The 22757-nt window shown below is 37.9% G+C and overlaps 1 protein-coding gene across 2 annotated transcripts in view; it reads left to right on the top strand.

The window, feature by feature from the left end:
• The window catches only part of DBT (dihydrolipoamide branched chain transacylase E2), a 32837-nt gene that overhangs the window by 3974 nt on the left and 6106 nt on the right, over positions 1-22757 (top strand). For both annotated transcript variants that reach the window (XM_012730153.1, XM_004689738.2), the window contains exons 2-8: positions 5549-5672; positions 7758-7833; positions 10131-10312; positions 14327-14448; positions 17743-17959; positions 19418-19584; positions 21924-22001. In XM_012730153.1, the coding sequence (XP_012585607.1) occupies positions 14437-14448; positions 17743-17959; positions 19418-19584; positions 21924-22001 (474 nt within the window). In that variant the 5' untranslated portion in view covers positions 5549-5672; positions 7758-7833; positions 10131-10312; positions 14327-14436. The remainder of the gene's footprint in view (positions 1-5548; positions 5673-7757; positions 7834-10130; positions 10313-14326; positions 14449-17742; positions 17960-19417; positions 19585-21923; positions 22002-22757) is intronic.

Consider the following 22757-nt stretch of genomic DNA (forward strand, 5'->3'; position numbering starts at 1 on the left):
CTGCCGAAGGGCAGAGAGGTTGGTCAGCTGACGGGTGTGGAAACCCACTGCCTCCCCTTACCTGAGTCCGTTCCTGCCGACATTGGGACGCCGTCCCGTTGCAGCTGCACTCCTAGTTCTTTTTAGCTGTTCAGGGAGCACCGTCTTTGCCACAGGTGCTTAGACATCCATTGGCACCTTGAGCACCCGTGTGTGCCAGATATTGATTGTACGACCCCTGCCCTCGGGAAACTTACTGTGTGGAGGAAGAGACCAGATGAGCAGACCGTAGCACCACAAGTCCTTGCCTCCGAGGAGCTGAGGATTGAGTGTCACTGTTAGGTCGATGCCTTTACTGTCTGCACCAAATAATCTTTCCAGCCTTTTTATAAGCAGAACCACCACGTCCCATGCAGTTTGCCCCCTTTCACGTAGTCTTTCGGCGCCAAACACTTTGTCTCTCAGGACTCATGTTTTGTGCCACTTGCATGACATTTTCGTCCTGGGTCCCCGATTCCTTCGATCCTTTCTACAAGGGTTGACCACTGATTTTACTAACCCTCTCAAGAAGAGTGCTATGTGCCAGGTGCTGTACTAGGCACTGGGAATACAGCTATTAATCAGACACCGTCTTGTATACCTTAAGCGATTAAGCATAACGTCATGAAGGACAGGCAGAGACAGAAATTAAACACACAGTTACAGTACTGCTTGCCTAAGAAGTGCCATGATTGCACAAGTGCATGGAGCTAACAGAACACATAGAGGGGTCTTGGAGGTGACGGAGGGTTCCCAGAGGATACCCTGTCATTAACTGGCCTCCCTTCTCTGGACTCTCCGAATTCTGCTACTGACACCATCTTCTCCATAGTCTTCCTACATCTTTGCCTACTCAATCCCAATCTCCTCCAAGGAGCTGAGGGCTGAGTGTCACTGACAATGACTTTGGCCCTCTGCACTTCTTAGGTTCTCTCATTTACTTCTTTCATAATTTAGTGGCCATCTGATAAGGAATTTTGAAGTTTGCCAGTCTTCCTGAGGGGTCTCTTGTTGGCATGTCCATATCCATTTGCCTGAAGGTATTTTTCAGACACAAGTAAATGAAGCCCCAGACAACCAATTGGAAATTAAATATCTGCATACAAAACATCCCAAAGTTTTAGATGAAAGCTAGCATTGATCATTGTCTTATTTTCAGTGCTGTGGGTTCATTTGGTCTTTCCCTTATGGTTTTAAGTGGGCTGCTACAGCTTCATGGCCAAGGCAGGAAGGAGTATAGAGTGGTTTCAGCCAAAAGTCACAGACTAGGACTTCATTATAGGGCCACTGCTTTTCACAAGGAAGCTTTTGCCATTTCAGTGTCTGCCATAATCCCTCAAAGTTATATGAGACTCTAGGCTCTAGAACTAAACTCTTAACTGGTTTTTCTAGGCTCTAGAACTAAACTCTTAACTGCTTTTTCTTTTGATTCTAGCCTATGAATTTCTCCAAAAAGTTAGTCATTCTCTCCAACTGCAGGTATCCTGGTATTTCTCTAATTATGTCCTAGTTTTATTTTCCATAGTGTAGCCAGCATGATCTTAAAAAAAGAAGACAAATTTGAGAATGCCATTTCCTTGCTTAAAACTTCCCTCAGCAAAATATCCAAAATTCACCTGACTATGAGGAAATTTATAATCTGGGTCTTTCAAATCTAACTTCATTTCTTGATAAAACCTCCATTCTAACCCCCACTTCAACAATTTTTCACCTTTACCTAACACTAAATTACACTAGATCTTTTCAGCAGTTTAGTTAATTGAACACAGACTGTATTCTCTTGACACCAGACCTTTGCACATGTATTTCCTCTGTTGGGAGACTCTTGCATTAGGCCCTTATGGCCTTATCTGGGGCACTCCTACTCACCCCCTGGCTTACTCCTACACATCCCTATGTCTTACTTCAAGTTTGTTCTCTTCAGGCAGGTCCCCTCCTTTGAGTTCCATCACATTCTGTTTCCCTCACTACACTGATAATCACCTGCATGCTTGCACAGTATGGTCTCCACATTGCATTAAGGAGGGATGGGTGTCTATTCTCTAATCCTAAATACCTGGCAAACGGTAGCTACTCAGTAAACACTTGTTGAATGACTCAGGAGAAATGATTCTTTTTGGAAAAATACCGGATGGTTTCACTCATAGCAGGAGTATAATGGACCAAGTGAGAAAATAATAATAATAATGAACAGCTATATACCAGAGACATTTTACGGGGGTGGAGTGGGGAATGGGATCAAAAACAGGATGGGGGAAGGAAATACACTGGACTATGGTGATGTCACATGGGTGATCTGGTGATGGGAAGCCCACAGGGATTACAACTGAGATGAAAAAATGCACAAAATGATGTAAAAATAAACTATTATATTATTTTAAAATATATATATTTTTAATGTTATAGAAATTTGTAAGCAACAAGAACTTCTGTTTTCTATAATACATTAAGAAGGCCTTGTATGTTTGTTTTATACACTTAGGGCATCATTTATGTGCCTCGATTCTTCGTTTACCATAGCACATTAAAGTGTACTGTTTTGCCTATCTTTTGTAGTAAAGTGTCAGCAACTTGAATTCAAGAACTAGCTCCTGTATCTTATTTCACTTCCAGGCCTCGAGCCCCCCTGATCCCTCTCTTTAGGCATGTGTACTACCGAGCTGAATAATTTTATTTATCTCTTTACTATGTTAAACCTTTGCCTCTCCTATTTTTTGTGTGTTCTGTTTTTTTCCTCCACTTGAAACATTTTTTTCCCTCTTCTTTCTGTTTACCTTTTTAACCCATCCACCCAGCAGGTTCACTAATATTTTTTAGCCTTTTTTTGCTTTTCATTTAATCGCTATTGATCACATAGTGCTTGTTATCCTGATGTTGTTTTGCTTTTCTTTTGCTGCTGTAAGTCACCCCAGTCAGGAGTCATTTTCTGCTTCAAATACTATTATGGTTCCTTAATTTCTGCTTTTCAGGTTTTGCTTGTTGTAATCTAATTAATAAGCTGCAACTAAATTAATTTCTTTATCCTTTTTCTTCAGTAGCTCCTAATTATAAGCTCAAACTTCTTTGACCAGCAGTTTCTTAACTTTCACATATCTGAGGATATTGGTTTGTATCTCAAGTTTTGGTTTGGTCCTTGAGGTCTTTCTACTGTTGACTTTTATACATTTGATGAAGACATAGCAAGCTACTCACTGCTCCAGCAGGCATACAAATCAATTTCTTGTTGCAGTTCCTGTGTTTATGGTGTTTCTGCACTTTTAATGATTTATATCTGTTAGTCATTGCCCAGCTCTAATCTTCCTTCAAGAAGCATTCCTAGGTCAAGACAACCTTAAATGAAAAAAAAAAAAAACAAAAACCTAACACCTGTATTCTGTTCTTATCACAAAAAATTAGAGCATATATTTCACTTATGAGAGAGTGTGTGTTTATCTCAGTGTAGTTATGCAGTCCTTGAAAACTGGGTTATTTTTTTGACTTGTAGCAATGTGATATGATAGAACAAACCTGGGCTTTGGAGTCAAGTTTACTTGGCTTCAGTGCTGAGTTTTGCCATTCATTTGCTATGTGACCTTGGGCAAATTACTTCCTTAGCTTCTCATATAATTAAAAAGGACTAATGGGCCTGTTTTAGCTGGCATTTATGAGACAAGAAGGTAATGCTTGTAAAGTCTTTATAAAGATCTTAGCATATACTAGACTTGATAAATGCTAAGTTTGATACTTTCTGCCTTCCTTGACCCATTAATAGTTCCTCAATAAAAGTTGTGCTGTTGGGCCCTCCCTGGTGGCGCAGTGGGTTAAAGCACAGCACTGAGAAGCTAAAGCCACTTCCGCATGAGTTCGATTCCCACCTGCCCAGGAGGAGCGCCACTTGGCGAGGCAGACCTCTCCTGACCCGCCCGCTGCTCCCTTCAGCAGTGTACTTTGTCGATCTGCCTGTTCTGTACCTCGCGCTGTCTCTGGTGAATCCTCTCACCCTCCGCATCTCTGGCCTGTACCCCAGTTCTATATGAATAAATAAATAAATCTTTAAAAAAAAAAAAGTTGTGCTGTTGAAGTGGAACCTTCGAGCAGTTTAATTTTCTTTCAGTTTTAAATTATGAACTGTCTTACTTAAATTAAGGTGACTATATAATTCAAAACTTCCATTTATTGTTCCTACCTAAATTTTATAATAGAGCAGAGGTTGATTTACTCTGATTCTGCTGTTGACCATGACCAGGATTGTGAGGGATGAAGGAGAAAGAAAGGACAAGGAAAATGAGGTGTTAGAAAGAGAATTCTTTCACTGTCTTCTAACCTGTAAGCTGTCTATTTTAGATAGGCTTTATGCTTCCTGAATGTTAATATTAATCAGAATAAAATGTAGATACTGTAAGGATTAGTTGCTCTAGGATGATTTCCTGAAGTAAAATTAAGACGCCTGATTTAAGATTACTCATGTTTTGTTTATATGTTACAACATGACTATAATATATAACAATATTACAATATATCTTTAAAATTTTAAGAGTTCACCACTACTAAAAGATAACATAATTGATGATAGAGTAATGTCCTTAAGTAAAAGTAATACTTCTAATGAAAAAATTTCAGATACAAACCAGTATTCTCATATATGTTAAAGTCAGAAAATCATGTAGCATATGTTTAAAAGTATGATATGGTTAATCGAGTATTAAAAACATTAAGATGTTAACTTTCAAAGTAGATTAGATTGTGATATATTAAGTGAATGCATGCAGGCATATTTATTCCCATACCATATGATTTTATATTAAGCTGTCATATAAAATTAATATAGAGTCATCTATAGAGTACGAAAATGTTTCAAGTACAATATGACACTTTTTTAGTGTCTTTACATGCTAACAGTCATTTTTCAATTCTTCGGTAGATTTATTTCAGGAAGCTTTTTTTTTATGAATTGCTATATTTATTTATTTTTAATATAATAGTTTATTTTTACATCATTTTGTAATTGTTTTTCCATCTAAATTGTAATCCCTGTGGGTTTCCCATCACCAAATCACCCATGTGCCATCACATTGTCCCATGCACTCCCTCACCCCCCCTTTTTTGATCCCATTTCCCACTACACCCCCACAAAATGTCTCTGGTATATGACTGTTCATTATTCTTATTATTTTCTTGCCTGGTCCATTATCCTCCTATTTCAGGAAGCTTTTAATGACTCCAGTACACAGACAAGCTGATGTGTTTACTTTCACAAGGAATTTTAGGCACAGATCATAAGCATATGAATAAATCTTAACTCTAGGATTGCAGTCGTACTAAATAACCACAGAATGTGCTAGGGTTCTCGGTCCTTGATTTTGTCGAACAGAAATGCCTGAGAAATAACTGGTCTTTAATACATTTGTCATTGTCTGGTTGGGAGCTAGATAATTTCAAGTGTTTTTACATTGTGATAATTTTTATACGTTTAGGATAGATTTGAAATTCTTATATATTTAACAGAGAATAGGCGTTAGATCATTTATAAATTTTTTTTTCTCATCTCTAGATTTGTATTCGTTACTTTCAAACGTGTAGTAATGCTCATGTTTTGAAGCCAAAATATGTGTGTTTCTTTGGTTATCCTTCATTCAAGTATAGTCATCCACATCAGTTCCTGAAAACAACTGCTGGTAAGTAGGATCTCAAAAAATAAAATTATGTCTTGTATCTTCCTCAGTATTTTTTCTTTTTAATAATTGAAAACTTTCAAAGTAAAAAAAAAATGGTCAGTTTGTCCAGATTTTGACAGTTTTGTTAAGATTTCTGTTTTCAAAAGTTGATCTTTTCTCAGAGAAAATAGAGATCATTTAAGCAGAAACTCCAACCTCCTATGATAGTCTCTTAAATACCAATGAACTTTGGGCTCTTGGCCTACCAATTACTAACTGTAACTTTTAAGCAAGTTACTTAATTTCTCCGGGTCATTATTGAAAAGTGAGAATAATCATCTTGATGTCGCTCACTGTGTTGTGACAAATTCATTCAACACAAATACTGAACACCTCCTAGTGCACAGCGCTAGCGCTTGGGGTGTATCCTCTTCTTACATTCCTAACTCAGTATCGTTAGAAACCTGGAGAAACCTCGCAACAGATTACCAAGATCTATTCATTTTCCATCTTATCTATTTTTTAAATCTGTCTTCTTTTTAGACATCTTTGAAAAATATACATACCTGTAGTGGTCTCTCAACTTTTCTCCCATCCATCTTTCAACCCCATCTACCTCATTCCTGCGGGACCCTTTCTAATTATAGATCTAAACTTACAGATAGGACATTGTAGATGGGATTCCCTATCAGTTAATTATTGCTGAATAACACTTGTTACAACTTAGTGGCTTAAAGCAGAGATGACTTAGAGTTTCTCAGGATTCTGGGAGTTGGTTGGGTACATTCTCTGCTGGTCTTGCCTGGGCTCAGTAGTGGGACTGTGTTTGCCTAGAGGATGGTCTGGTCTTAAAGGTCCAAAATGGTCTCACTCTTCTGACAATTGGTGCTGGGTTTTTTTTTTTTTTTAAGATTTATTTTTTATTTATTTATGCATACAAGAACTGGGATACAGACCAGAGGTATGGAAGGTGAGAGAATTCACCAGACACAGAGTGGGGAGCAGAATAGGCAGATCTCCTGAAATACACTGCTGAGGGGAGAGGTCTGCTGTGCCACGTGAGTCAGCTCCCTGGCTAGGGATCAAACTTATACCGCAGTGCCTGGACATAGCATGATAGTGCTGAGACTAACCCCTGCACCACCAGGGAGAATCCCTGGTGCCGGTATTGGACTGGGTGTCTCACATGACCACTCTCATCTTTTACTAGAGTAGATCAACTTTAGGGGATCTGGAAATCTCAAGGCAGCATTTCAAGAGGAAGAAGGAAGAAACTACAAGATCCTCAGGGGCCTAGGTTCTAGAACTTGTACAATTACAGTTATGTTGTATCCTATGGGTCAAAGTAACTAGCAGGCCAACACAGATTTAAGTGGTGAAATAATCTCTGTCACTTAAGGGGACAGCCATAGAATATTTGTGGCCATATTTCTTTATCTCTGGCTCCTGATCTGTGATAAATTCCAAACACCTTACTCAGTGTGGCACACAAAAGCTTTTTAAATATGGGCTGATTTATTGCCACATATCTTGTCTTTAGCTATATATACCTGTTTGTCATTCCCTAACCATGCTATACACTATCTTATACCCATGTTCTTGCGCATGCTGTTCCTTGCATAATACTGCTTTGTGTAGAGCTGTCATGTATTTATCATTTTTGATTGATTTCCAGTTCTGCAATTATGATTGTATAACAAATATTATAGAGCACAAATCTTTCAGTACTTCTCTATTTTCTCAGGGAAAATGGTCTTAAAACTAGAATTGCTTGAGCAATTTGACATTTTAAAAAAGGTTTTTGATACTTAACACCAATTGTTCTTTTTTCTGTTCATTACTGTTGTTTCACAATCTCTTTTGTGAGAAGGACCTTCTATACCCACGTCAAGGAATATTATTTTGTATGTTGACAGTGTCAGTAAGTCTTTGGCACTGAATAATTGATTAAATATTTGATGGTTATAATTTAAAAAATTATAAAACACTTTTTTGTAAAATGCAATAATGTTTGCCTCCGAGAATGTTTTCTAATGTTAGTTGTAAAAGTATCTATTCACAATATGTTACATATTTAATGGCTGTACTTTTCACTTGTCTTTGAAGCTCTACAGGGACAGGTTGTTCAATTCAAACTCTCAGACATTGGAGAAGGGATTAGAGAAGTAACTGTTAAAGAATGGTAAGTTATTCTGAAAACTTTTTAGTAGATATAAAAAATAATTTCAGTAAAAAATGGTTGGAATCTATATCAAGAAACTTCTTTTTGTAATATATACAATGCTTTTCTTAAAAGCATTAAGGTCAAGCTGTTGTCGCTGATGTGCTGGTGACACTGTTCATCATACATCATGACATCTTATTCTTTATCATTTATTATGGAGTTTTTTTCTTTTTACAAACTCCTTTCACTGCCCAACCCCTACTTCAGTCAAAAAAGATAACCTCTAAATGATGTTCAATTGCTGTGATCCTGTGTTTTTCTCTAGGTAATTTCAAGATTCTCTGTCTTTTAGTCATTTGATTATGTTTCTGATCTGGGTGCGTCTCTAGGCTTTCTTCTATGTGAAGTTTGTTGAGTTTCTTGCATGTGAACATTAATGTTCTTCAATCGAATTTATAAAGTTTTTGACCATTATTTCTATAATTACTCTACCTCTATATGTTGATATTCTCTATTTGTAAGGTATCATTTTTCCCTATTTCCCTCTAATTCTTCAGGCATGATAATCCTTTAGCTCTTTGAACCTTTATTTTGTTCACTTGATTATACTGGTAAGTCTATGTCTAATAAATGCAACATCCAGGCATCTTCAGAGATGGCTGCTTTTGATGACTGTTTCCCCTATGCATGGACCAAACTTCTCTACTTCTTTGCAGGTATTAGAATATTTTGTTGAAAATTGGAAATTGTGATGAGTATGTAATTCTGTGTTGAGATATATGGACCTCTTATCCCCCAAATCCTTCAAGATGTTTGGCCAGCCTTTTGTGTGCCTCAGGTTTTATCGTGGCCTCAGCCAGCAGTGATTGTGAAACATTGCTATGGATTATTTTCAGCAGATACCCTGAGGGAGCTCTGACTCAAATCAAACAATGACAAGCCCTGTGAAAGGGTTTTTCAGGCAACTTCTAGACAAGTCAAATAGTGACAGTTTTCTTGGAAATAGAGCTACATACTTGTTCTGCCAGGTCCTGTTACTGTAAGTTTGTTTATTTTCAACTAATGCTAATATTGATCTGGAGAAAGAAGGGCAGAATAAAATTATTTTAATTATTAATTAATTAGCTAATTAATTAATTGTAAATAGGTTCAGCCACTTTTCTTGATTCGTACTTCATGGCTATTACAAGCCTTTTTATAATTTCCAGAATTCTGAAAAAGTTAATTTTCAGTAACTTTTGTTATTGTATTTGTTGCTTTTATAAAGAAGCAGAATTCTGGAGGTCTTTACTCTGCCATTCTAGAAGTGAACATCTGTGTATGTTTTTAATCCTAGTTTTTATGTCATGAATAATGTTTTATTATGAACGAGAACTGGCTAAGACTGGAAGACAAGGAATAAGAATGACCGAACAATTATCTTAATGTATTAATGGTAATAAGTAAAAAATGTGTTGACTACATCATTATCTAATGGTATTAGATCAAAATTTTATATAGTATTTTGATTTGATCTTTGTTCTGTTCATTTTCCTGAAAATATTTAGAAGAGTCTTGTATGTTCTACTTCAATAATTAAGGTAATAAAAAGACTGATATGCAGGAGGGAGGATAAAATAATTCTATCTAGACAGAATAAGAAAACCAAACCAAAATTCATCAATTACAAAGGAAGTGCATTGGGGGGAATTTTTTTTGACTAAGTTTTATAAATAATAGGCATCCTTTTAAAGACTAAGAAAGATTTATATAAAACAATAAAAGGGCCCTCCCTGGTGGCGCAGCGGGTTAAAGCACAGCATTAAGAAGCTAAAGCCACTTCTGCATGAGTTCGATTCCCGCCTGCCCTGGAGGTGACCACATGGCACGGCAGACCTCTCCTGACCTGCCCGCTGCTCGCCTCAGCAGTGTACTTCATCAATCTGCCTGTTCTGCTCCCCACTCTTTCTCTGGTGAAGCCTCTCACTGCCCCTGAGCCTCTGGCCTATACCCCAGTTCTGTATGTACAAATAAATAAATCTTTAGAAAAAAAAAAAATAAAAGGAAGTAGCACTTTTAAAACATGTTTTTGAACTCCTTCCATGAAATAGGTATGAAGCAGAAAACCTGAAAGTTTAATTAAATGCTTAATATTTCTTGGTGAGATAACAGAGAGACCCTGGAACTAATTATATAGACTTTTCGGGAACCTCCTTTGGTGCATCATCTGGAACTATGCTGGGTAGATGACACTAACCTAACTCAGTGTGGCATTTACAGTGTCAGGATTATTTTTGTGATTGTTCATGGAAATGTTTTGTGTCTTTTTCTTTCAGGTATGTAAAAGAAGGAGACACAGTGTCTCAGTTTGATAGCATCTGTGAAGTTCAAAGTGACAAAGCTTCTGTTACTATCACTAGTCGTTATGATGGAGTCATTAAAAAGCTGTATTACAATCTAGATGATATTGCCTATGTGGGGAAGCCATTAGTAGACATAGAAACGGAAGCTTTAAAAGGTATTGTAAACGTATTCATCTGTTTTCCAGATTGATTACTGCTGTCGTAATGTCACTGGTACCAATTAAAAGAAATGTTTATTTTTAAAACGGGGCTTACAAGTTGAAATAGAAAACCAGAAAAGCTCTCTGTGACACATGATTATCTTTTGAGTCATTTCCATGTTGACAACATGTATAGTAATACTCCACTTACAGGGAGGCCTATTTTCTGGAAACCTTACTGCTCAAATAAGCTGGGGAATGAACAGTCCAGGCCGTAAACAGTGGTAACTAATAATGTAAACTGGAGTATGCAAAGATCAAATCTATCATCATGGGTTGCCTTTGGTACAACAGCAACAACAGCAACAAAACCAAGGCAAAGAAACACACTCTTGTTGATGGTAGTTATGAAAGCCAAATTTTTTTTAAGAGAAATAGAAAAAAGGAAAGTCAGGATGAAAAGTGGAGCGACTAGCATTCAGAAGAAGGAACAACCATGGAAACACTACTGAAGGTCATTTATATGAGGTAAAATCCCATATATTACAGTGCTAAAACAATGAAAACCACCACTAAGGAAGAGTTATAAAATTTGAATTTAGTGTTCACTACAGCCCTCTTAGTCATCTCCACATCAGTGGAGAAATCGGGCCCTCTCTGGTGGCTTGATGAGTTAGGATGTAGCACTGCAAGCTGGTGGCAGCTGTTTCAGTGCGAGTTCAATCACCCATCCTGGAGGAGATCCACATGGCGCTGCAGACCTCTCCTGGCCCGCCCGCTGCTCCCCTCAGCAGTGTACTTCACCCCTCTGCCAATTCTGCTCTCCACTTTGTCTCTAGTGAATTCTTTCACTGTCCCTACACCCTTGGCCCTTACCCCATGCATAAATAAAGAAATCTTTAAAAAAAATAAAGAGATGAAGAAATCTTGCTGATTTCTATATGTAAGAATCTGTATGCAGTATATGTTCTGACAAGAGGGGACTCAATATGAGAATATGATGGAGGAAAGTCAATCAGTGGCTAGTCAGTGACTAGCTTCCTACCTGAGTTCCTCATATTATTGTGACATAATCAAGTTAATTCTAGGAAATAGCTTTGATCTTGGGGGCTAGAGGTACATAGTTTTGGGGTGCAGCCCTAAGCCAGCAGTCTCTCCAGAATATATACCATTTTGGTATATTGCCAATTATTACTGCTTTTTAAGAGTAATGTGGATGTGAATATTGGTGGTAAAACAAACTTACTTGCATGAAGTCACACACTGTTTGCATTAGTCATGTAGTTGGAAGAAAGCTCTTAAGAATTAAAATATTCTCCGCACAAGGCACTTTTATACATATTTTCTTTTTGATGGTAACATTTTATAAGTGCAACAGCAGATTTCTTCATCTTACTGATGTGGAGATGACTAAGAGGGTTGGAGTGAAGACTAAATTCAAATTTTATAACTCTTTCCTAATGGTGGGATTTTCATGCTTTTTGCATTGTAATATGGAATATTACAGCTTATAATTGATCTTCAGTAGTATTTTCTAGAAAGGTAAATAGCAGTAATTTACTTTAGGAAATAAATAATTGCTATATATGGTATATTTGGGCACTTACATTTCTCCTATTTCAGCAGATTGCATTAATCAGGTTAGTATTTGGAGTCCCTACAATTGAATCGCCCTGATTTCCCTTTGGGTCTTAGTTCCTATGTTTATTAGTTTTTCTAATGACTTTAACAGTTACAGGTAACACAGGGATTCTGATAGTCAAGTCAAATCTTAAATTATAGAAGTTATGTTCTAGCTAATTTGACCAGAAGGAAAATATACTAGGACAGTTAACTGATGGAAACTGCACAAAGTCAGCCCTCGGACTGATTCCTAGCTCTTGGGTCAATCCCATCATCTCTCAAACCTCACTTTTTAAAATTTAGAAAAAGTGGGCTTAATAAGATCTATCTTACATAGTTGAAAATAATGTTAAATCAAAATATTGTATATATAGTATAGTGTTGGGACAGGAGACAGTCATGGGAGAGAAAATAGGATCTTCCTTCTACCCTCTGAGTTTCTTACTTGAGACCCTATACTGAGACAGCTTAATAAAAGTGCATTTATCGATATGTTTAACATCATGTATACATGGGAAACACTCAAAAAAATGGAATTAGATTTAAGTACCGTCATCATAGGAAAAAGTGAGGGATTCTGTAGGTCTCTTAGGGGAGAATAATATGGTTTTCAGGAGAGATCAGTGGCACCTTAGGAGATGATTGTTACGATAATTCATACTAAAATTTGGGTGTGGTGCTTACCACTATTTCCAATCTAAGTGACATATTTGGGGATGACATATTCTGGAACCCGTCACATAAAATATAAGAGTGCACCGCTGAGCAAGTTCATGGGCTAAAGAGGAGGGACAAAGAAACTGTCTTTCCGTGGACAGTTTTATCTGCTTAGAATTGAATGTTAAGAGCAAACTCAGTTGCCTATTGATTTTCAGAGGTTTGTCTCCAATTTACTAATTCTTACAGGGATTTGGCTACAAAGTATTGGCTTCTTAGCAGATTTTGACAAATGTTCTCAACATTTTTCTTGATTAGCAATATGACATGTTAATAACCTGAGATCAGTAAATTCTCAATGTCAAGGTTTTTGGAAATTGACTTTAAGAGAAATGATGGGTAATGAAGCCAGTTTTATCATAGGCTAATAGATATAAACAAGAATTAAGTTCCTACAGCATATTACTGGTCACAAAACATCAACTTTTAAGTTTAATATTTTAATAGTATTGTATTTTCATTCACTCATTTTTTGATCACCTATTCCGGTTTTGTGGCCTCTTTTCCACTTAGGGCCTCTGTGTGGTCTCTCTGTGCACCCATGTGTATGTGACAGTTGGCTGAGGCACCACACATGACGGCCCTGAGACAGTGGCCCACCTCAGCAGGTGGCCAGGGACGCCTAGGCAGCCATTGACTGATTGTGTCCAAGATAGCCTGGGAGTAGCTCAGAAATTACAGCAGGCACCTGCACAGGAAGACCTCCCTGGATACTTACTGACACACCCTCTCATGCTCCCCATAAAACTGATTGCCCTTTGACCCCTTTGAAGCCCTGTTCCTCATAAGATGAATACCCTTTGTCTCCCCTGGGCCCTGTTTTTCCTGCCATTGTCACATCATCAGTCATGCTTGCTCATTATAGTGAAATAAATAGCAAGAGGGCTGCTCACCCAGCAGCAGCATCGTGCCTTGCAAACCTGCTCCAGACGGATACCTCAGCATGTGCTAGGGATGTGCTGGGGCCTTCCCAACCACCAGTTTAATGTTGCAAGTTGTCAGCGTCTATTTTGGCAGCTCAGGGTGCAAGGCAGGAACCAGCTGTGCACTGATGCCCCTCAGCAGAGTCACTCACATTAGGACATTTGAGACACACCTGTGACTCCAAAGTGCATAGCTTTGGTAACTGGGAGGTTAACTCAGTTACCAGACGTGAGGGAACATGCAGACCACAGTCAGTGATTCTGGCCAGGAATCAATTTTTGTCTCATCCTTATAATGAATGATGGGATATGAACACCTATTGTACTCTAGAGTTAGAGACAGAACCACTGAATTAATGTTAGCCACGAAAATATAATCTTCCATGGCACTTCTAAGCCGTACTTAAAATAAAGAAAAACAATGTAATGCTGTACGATCTTAGGAAAGTGTTTAAGATTGCCACAGGTTTCATATGGTCCATCTAATTCACATTTGATTCTTACTTCATGCTACTAATTTAGATGAGAAATTCATGAGGAAAATGTTTAAAATACAGCTCTCAGTTTTTAAAAGTGAAACTAATTTTTAACTTGAACCAAACACCAGGTAATAATCATAAACTAACACACATACATCCACACACACTTTTCTCTTTCTGAAGTTGTCTATTTTTTTGCTATGAACTTGTAAGTTGAATTTATTGACATATAATAAGACTCTCTTTTATGTTTTCAATTAAAGAGTAAAATTTTATTTCGTTACCAGATTCAGAAGAAGATGTTGTTGAGACCCCCGCTGTGTCCCATGACGAGCACACGCACCAAGAGATCAAGGGCCACAAAACGCTGGCGACTCCTGCAGTCCGCCGCCTCGCCATGGAAAACAATGTAAGGCTTCTTACTATTTAACGTGTGAGGTGGCACTGAAAATGCACATTTGTACCTATAAAAAATTAGCTATCCCATAGTGAGATGATTCCAGTGGGGGTTAAATATGAGAATGTCTATTACTGAAAGATAATACACAAAAGTACTCTTGAAATGAGAAGGAAACTATGAACTTACTATGTTAATTAAGAAATGTGGTTTTATTTGTCCTTTGAGCCCAGTAACAGCCAGAGCTACGATTTATTGAATGCCTGTAAAAACACTAGTCAGTCAGAATCAGATACTTGGGAAACAACAGCTGGAGACAAGGATTTGGGGACATGTGATTGAGTGGATTGACGGATGAGAGAGTGCATGCTTACTGGGGCCCGAGTGATGTTCCCGGCAGAGAAGGGAAATGAAGGCCAGGGCGTGGTCTCGAGAATCTGGCCTTATCTCAGGGACTTGGGAGGAACTACAGAATTGTACTAAATTGATGCAGAGAGCCTAGTCTCTATTCCCTCTTTCAGCCAGTTATTGACTGATAGGATGGTAATGTGCATAATGGTCCAGGCAAGAATTCTCTTGTTTACATACTATTATTTAATCTTCACAAATCTATGATATGGGGAATACTCCAAGATGGGTGGAATAACTGGTCTAAGATCACTCACCTGAGGCAGTGGTAGAAGCAGGATTCTTAAGAGAGTTTTGTAACTTTAAAACCAGTGCTTTTAGCTTTATACAGTGCCTCTATTGCCTCCATTACTTAAGCACTTACTTATTTGAGAAACTATACATACATTATCTTTAATCCACAGCAACTCTGCAAGCTGATTTGGATTATGCCAATTTTACAGATGAGAAAGGGCAGAAAGGTTGATTAAGTTGGCCTAAAATCAAGTAAGTAGTAGACTGAGGATTGAAAATAAGTCTTTCTGGTTCCAAAGCCTGAGTTTGTTCTACTGTGTTCCACAATGCAGGATTTTTGTATGTTTGCTTTTGAAAGAAACAGTTAAGTTGAACTGGCAGAAAGTAAAGGTTTTTATTTTGGAGATATGTTCATATCCCTTTAGCCTTCCTTTTGGGAAGTTAACCTTCCTCTAGAGAACTATCTCAAAGGAACTGTCTACTTTATATTCTTTAAGTGTTTTATATAAACAAAATTAGAAGGCACATATGTATTCAAAATTAGGGAAGTGCTTCAGTAAATTGTTATAAGCCCTTAGTTGACATTATATTAGCCATTAAATAGGTTCAGCTGTAAAGATAGTTTAGCATAATAGAAAGTAAAATATGGAATACCACATTAAGAGCATCAAGCAAAATAATGATTTGTGTATTACTTTGATTCTAAAACATTTTGCCAATTTTTTTTCCTTAGTTACATATAAACTCACAGAGATACTGTATTTGGTTACAGAACACCCCAATAAAGTATCACTATAGAATGAGTCACATAAATTAGCTTCCTAGTGCATATAAAAGGTATATACTTTCGTCTATTAAGTGTATATAGCTGTTCAAAACAATGTACATATCTTACTTACATAAAAATTGCTACAAATGCTAAAAAATACTAGCCATCATCTGACCCTTCCCACCTGGTAATCTTTTTTGCTGATGGAGGGTCTTGCCTCTGATGATGGCAGCTGTCTGATCAGGGTGATGGTTGCTAAAAGTTGGGTGACTCTGATATTTTCTTAAAATAAGACAATAATAACATCTGTCACCTCGATTGTCTCTTCCTTTCAAGAAAGATTTCTTGTAGCATGCAATGACAGTTTGGTAGCACTTCTGAACTGCTTTTTTCAAAATTGAAGTCAGTCCTCTGAAACTCCCCCTCCCCACTCACTGCTGCTTTATCAGTTCAGTTTATATAATCTAAATCCTTTGTTGTCATTTCAACAATGCTTATGCCTCTTCACCAGGAGTAGACTCCAACTCAAAGATTCCACCTTCCTTCACCCATAAGAAGCATTCCTACTTTAGCATTACATTACAACATTTCAGTCACATCTCAGATTCCCGGTCTAATTTTTCTCTTGCTAATTCCACCATATCCTCATTTACTTCCAAGACAGTTGCAATAGTAAACTCAAAGAGCACAGATCACAGGTCACTGTAACAGGCATCATAAGAATGAAAAAGTTTGAGTTTAGCCAGAATTATCAAGATGTGATAGTCACAAAGTGAGCACGTGCTGTTGAAAAAAAGGTACCTGTGGAAGTGCCTCAGATCTTCAGTTTGTAAACTCAGCAAAAGAAAAGCATAACAGCGACCTATAGGAATATGTGACTTGACTTTAGTACCTCTTAAAGGTGCATATAGCTGGAATATTTGTATAATTCCTGGCAATAGTGGAATTTTTTATAAATCTTTTTTTTGTAGTTTTCATATTTATGAATTCAGTTTATTAAAAATTTAAAACCAGTGGCATTTACAGTTGCTGTAACTACTTAAAATTTATTTGTTTAAATCAAATGTTTGACATGATACAATTTTTCCTTTTTTGGAAGTTACCCTAGAGAATCACTAATACTAATGAACCAAGATTTAAGACTGAGAGGTTAACGTGTCACATACATGGCATATAAGGATATCACTCAAGTTTGTGTCTTTTTAGTTAAGTAGACTTAAATTTGATAACTTTTATCTTTGCAGCTAAACATGGAAAGTGATTAATAAGGCCAGATTACATGTCTCCAAAAAGTATCTTGGATATCTAGTGAAAGTAGAATCATAACACTTGTTATTTATGCTCTAGAAAGCAATGTGGGATGGGGAGTTCACATTTCAGATGGGCTTAGTAAAATTAATTTTTATTGATCTTTCCAAATCACCACCAAAGTATACAAGAGAGGTCTTGTGTGATGGTTATTTTAACTGTAACATATTTACTAGTAGCTAAGCTTAGAAACATGGGCCTTACAATTTGTTACTATTTTTAACTCTTCATACTGGGTTTTCTTCCTTCATATAGTCTATACAAGTAGAAAATATCAAATAAGAATTATATAAGAAAGATGAAATAGTTGGCAATTTAAGAATGTTATTTTCATACATGGCTATGGATTATATATCATGTAGCTATCACACCATTACCATGTGGCCAAGCTTTTGTGTATAAAAGTAACAAATGATACTTACGAAAGGCAGAAATATTAGTTTATGGCATTTGTTAAGATAATGAAAATGTAATTTCACTACATTGATTGATTGGACAGAGAACATTTTTATCATTCATTAAATTTCACCTAGAAACATTAATGATGGATTTACTTATTTTTAGCATTAAAATGTGTCATTTTTTAGATTAAGCTGAGTGAAGTTGTTGGCTCAGGAAAAGATGGCAGAATACTTAAAGAAGATATTCTCAACTACTTGGAAAAGCAAACAGGAGCTATATTACCTCCTTCACCAAAAGCTGAAATTATGCCGCCTCCTCCAAAACCAAAAGACAAGACTATTCCTATACCGATATCAAAACCTCCAGTTTTTACAGGCAAAGACAGAACAGAACCTGTAAAAGGTAATAACAGTAAAATGCAGTAACAGCATAGGTAATTTGGGGGGAGCTTTGTCAGTAGATCCATGTATATAATAACTATTTTCAGCTCTCCCTTGCTGAAGGAAAAGTTCAAGTTCAGCATATAATTCTTTTAAACGACAATATAAGAGTCTTTCAGTTTATAAAGTGTTAATTTCTGAGCATGTTGGCAGTTTATAAAGTGTTAATTTCTGAGTTGTTGGCAAGTTTCTCTGAATATAAACTGGTACACACTATAATTGTTCTGTGTGAAGATTTGGTCAGGATATTTTAAATATCATTTTTAGTTAGCTTTAAAAATATATATATTTATGCATCCAAGAACTGGGTACAGGCCAGAGGTATGAGGGGGTGAGAGGATTCACCAGACACAGATTGGGGAGCAGAACAGGCAGACTGACAAAGTACACTGCTCAGGGGAACAGCAGGCGAGACAGGAGAGGTCTGCTGTGCCACGTGGGTCATCCCTTTCACTGGGATTGAACTCATGCTGCAGTGACTGTGGAGAGTTTCATAGTGCTGCCACTGTGCTACCAGGGAGGGCCCTAGTTAGCTTTTTCTTTTTAAAGATTTATTTATTTATGCTTGCAGAACTGGGGTACAGGCCAGAGGTGCAGGGGCCATGAGAGGATTCACCAGATACAGAGTGGGGAACAGAACAGGCAGACTGACAAAGTACACTGCTGAGGGGAGCAGCAGGCAAGTCAGGAGAGGTCTGCTGTGCCACATGGGTCTTCCCTCTGGCCAGGATCAAACTCGTGCTGCAATGGCTGAGCCTAGCTTCCTAATGCTGTGTTTTAACCCATTGTGCCACCAAGGAGTGCCTCCAAGTTAGCTTTTAAAATAAGGGCTCCTGGCCTTCCCTGGTGGCGCAGCGGGTTAAAGCACAGCACTGAGAATCTAAAGCCGCTTCCGCATGAGTTTGATTCCCGCCTGCCCTGGAAGTGACCACATGGCGTGGCAGACCTCTCCTGACCCGCCCGCTGCTCCCCTCAGCAGTGTACTTCGTTGGTCTGCCTGTTCTGCTCCCCACTCTCTCTCTGGTGAAGCCTCTCACCGCCCCTGAGCCTCTAGCCTGTACCCCAGTTCTGTATGAACAAATAAATAAATCTTTAAAAAAATAAAATAAGGGCTCCTGCTCTGTTATCAACTCTTAGAATGAGTAACTTCCAGAAGAGTGGCTTCTGACGCAAATCACCTGGGTAAATACACAGCTAGCATCCTTTTGAGTTTCTTTATACATCACTGAATTGAAAGCACTTATTGGTTATTTGGTTACATTAACACCAGAGTAAGTAGTTCACCATTAAAATTCAAGTTATATAATGAAGATGGCTGCTCCAAGAGCAAGAGCTTGAGAGTAAATGAAATCCTTCTGTGTTTGTTAAAAAAAAAAAAAAAAAGGATTTAAGAATTTTTGAACCCACTTTTTTTTTCTAGGCTTTCACAAAGCTATGGTGAAGACGATGTCTGCAGCCCTAAAGATACCTCACTTCGGGTATTGTGATGAAGTAAACGTTACTGAACTGGTTAAACTACGAGAAGAGTTAAAACCCATTGCTTTGGCTCGTGGAATTAAACTCTCCTTTATGCCCTTCTTTTTAAAGGTGAGATTTTGATCATTTTAAACAAGGCCTGAGTAGAATATTTAAATTATGTTTTAGATGAATGGATCAAGAGAATGTGGAATATATACACAGTAGAATACTACGCAGCAGTGGAAAAGATAAGTATCAGATGGTATCACATGTGGAATACAGAGAAACTCCACAGAGGGTCAGGAAAAAGACAAAAGTTGCAAATTGACCATAGATCGAGACATACAACAGGGGAGGGGAAAGGGAGTCAAAACAGGAGGGACGAGCACAAGGGACTGTGGTTATGGATCATGGGTGCTGTGCTGGTGGGAGAATTACAGGGACTATACCTGAGGGGAGAAATAAAATTTATGGTTCCAAAATGGAGAAAGATACAAGAAAAAAAGAAGAAAAATTGATTTGCAGCTAGGCAGTGTGTTAACTATGGATTCAAATACAAATACTCTTCCTATACCATGTAGTTAGAAAAATGCATAAATACACTGTTTCAGAGGAATTTATAAAGTTGAAATTTCTCTGTCACATTCTTACTTACTTATATCTTTGAGCCAGGTGAGGATTGTTCTGCCTATTAAGTAAATCCTTGAATTCTGGTAGGTTCACTCCAGCAAAATCCTGTTTAAACAAAAAGTGAAACATGTATTTGCTTCATTTAACAAACTAATACTGATACTTCTGGGAATCATTTCCAGTACTAACCCTGGGGACTGGTGTAAACTGAATAAGCCCCTCATCCTACTTTGAGTAGCTCAACCTAGTACACAGTAACCACCATTTATGAAACAGCTACTGTGTGCCAGACACCATACCAAGCATATTGCATATCTATCTCCTAATTCTCAGAATAGCCCTGTCATGTAAATACCACTATTCTTACTTTGCATTTAAGGAGTGGGACTCAAAGAAGTTGAGAATCTTGTCAAGCATGTATAGCTAATAAGTAAGGATCAAGTCTGTTTTACTCAAAAATACATACCGTTTCTAACCCCAGCGTGACTTCCCACCAGCTCTATTCTGTACTGCATCAAAACTGAGCTTTTGTAAGTCAGGTTATTGTGGTATTCCCTACATACAGTGGTTTCCCTCACCGGCTCCAGGATAGTTCCTTATGGCATACAAACATTAAGGTGAGTCTGTTCCCTAGCTCTCCAGCTTTCTTCTCGCATGGGTCCTTTATCTATTGTAGCCAGTTTAAGCTATGAATATTTGTAGGACACAAAACCCCAGTCAAATACCCCCTCTTTCCTTCATCAAATGTATGCATGTCTTAAATGCCACATTTAGTGTAGGTATAGCTGCTTCCAAGACCCTTCTGGCTGTCATAGTTTGAGATAAATGACTTCTGTTTCCCATTGTAGTTAATCTCAGTGTATTGCAAGTTTTTACTCATTTGTCCCTTCCGTGGATGCTGAGACTCAAGGTAGAAACAGGTCTCCTTTATCTCCACTTTTTAACGATACTCTAGCAAGCAAATGGATGCTCTACAATGAGCTGTAGATGTCAATGAATAAGAGGCTGGAACTAGATCCTACAATAGACTCATCTGCAGATAGGGCAATTGAGATCACCCATCCTGTGTGTGAAAGTGCAGAAAGGAAGGATAAGCGTTTCACATCACTATTTAAGGAGTAGGCAGAAGTTGAGCTGGCAAAAAATGATAGAAACAGGTTGTTGGTCTGATACAGGAAAACCAGGAAAGACTCACCAAGTAGCCAAGTGTGTCTTGCTATAGAACAAGCAATCCCCAAATTTAATTGTTTGGAAAACAGCTGTTTATTATTTCTCATGAGTCTGCGGGGGAAACAGGACCATCTGCCGATATTGGCAGACAGCTAGTGGGCTGGCTCAGGGCAGGCTGGTGTAGAATGGCCTTAGCAAAGGTGGTCTCTTCCTTCTCTCGCTCATTTCACCAGTGTACTAGCTACACGTGGTCCCAGAGCCTTGGCAGGGATGAAGAGAAAAAGCAGCATTTTAGCTCTGCAGCATTTAAGCTCTGTTACTTGAAACTGTTCTTAACTCACTTACCAAAGACTAAGTCATAGATTAAGCTCAGAATCAGGTTACAGGAAGAGTAGAAATGCATGAATGAAGGAGTAGGGTCATGGATGCAGGTTTGCACATCAGTTAGAATTTAAACATTTTCCTTTGTGCTTTCGTTAAGCTGTATAATTATTGTGCAACTCTCCTTGATATTTAGAAGTTATATGACTGTCTTTTAACCTAGTTCCACACTGCTTTGAAGGTAACACTGGGAGTGATAAACATTTTCTTCCTCCTGTCTTTACATCTCTTCTTATTGCTTAGAAATATTAGAAATATTAAAGTCTCATTTTCTTTCTGTTAAACAGGCTGCTTCCTTGGGATTGTTACAGTTTCCTATCCTGAATGCATCTGTGGATGAAAACTGCCAGAACATAACGTACAAGGTTGGCTCTATGTTACTGTTATAAATAGAAGCTGGTGCAAATGTGTTTGCAGATTAGAGGTGTTTCTAATGTATCTCAAATAGTGCTCTTTTTTAGAGAATTAAATGTATGGAATAAAAAATTAAAGGATAATTTTATTTTTATTGGTTTAACTAGTTAATAATACTATTCAGATATGCAGATTGGTTTTTTTTAAACCCTTTTGATTTTCTGCTTAGAATGAAAGCACACAGCTGTAATGGACATGCTGCCCCGCCTACATAGACTCCTTCAAAGAGAAGCTCTCTCAAAAAGGGATTCCTGCAGCTTTTCATACAAAAAATAAGAATTGAAACCAGAAAAGAAATGAAAGTTTAACTACCATTTGAGTGAACTGTGAAGTCTGGAGTGAAAGTTTATTAAGATTAATAACTCATTAGGGGGTGTCAATCCTTAATTATATTTCTCTCTAGAAATATACAGGTAGGGGGCCTCCCTGGTGGCATGAGGGGTTAAGTCCCAGCATTACCAGTACTATCAAGCTGTTGGCAGCCACTGTAACATGAGTCCCATCCCCTGCCAGGGAGGTGACCCACATGGCGCAGCAGACCTCTCCTGTCTCACCCACTGCCCCCCTCAGCAGTGTATTTCAGTTAGCCTACCTGTTCTGCTCTCCATTATGACTCTGGTAAATCCTCTCACCCCCCCACACCTCTGGCCTACATCCCACCTCTTGTAAAATAAAATACATAAAAAAAATATATAAAATAGATCTTT

Source organism: Condylura cristata, unplaced genomic scaffold, assembly GCF_000260355.1.
Source record: "Condylura cristata isolate star-nosed mole 26May11 unplaced genomic scaffold, ConCri1.0 scaffold00026, whole genome shotgun sequence".
Taxonomy (NCBI): Eukaryota; Metazoa; Chordata; class Mammalia; order Eulipotyphla; family Talpidae; genus Condylura; species Condylura cristata.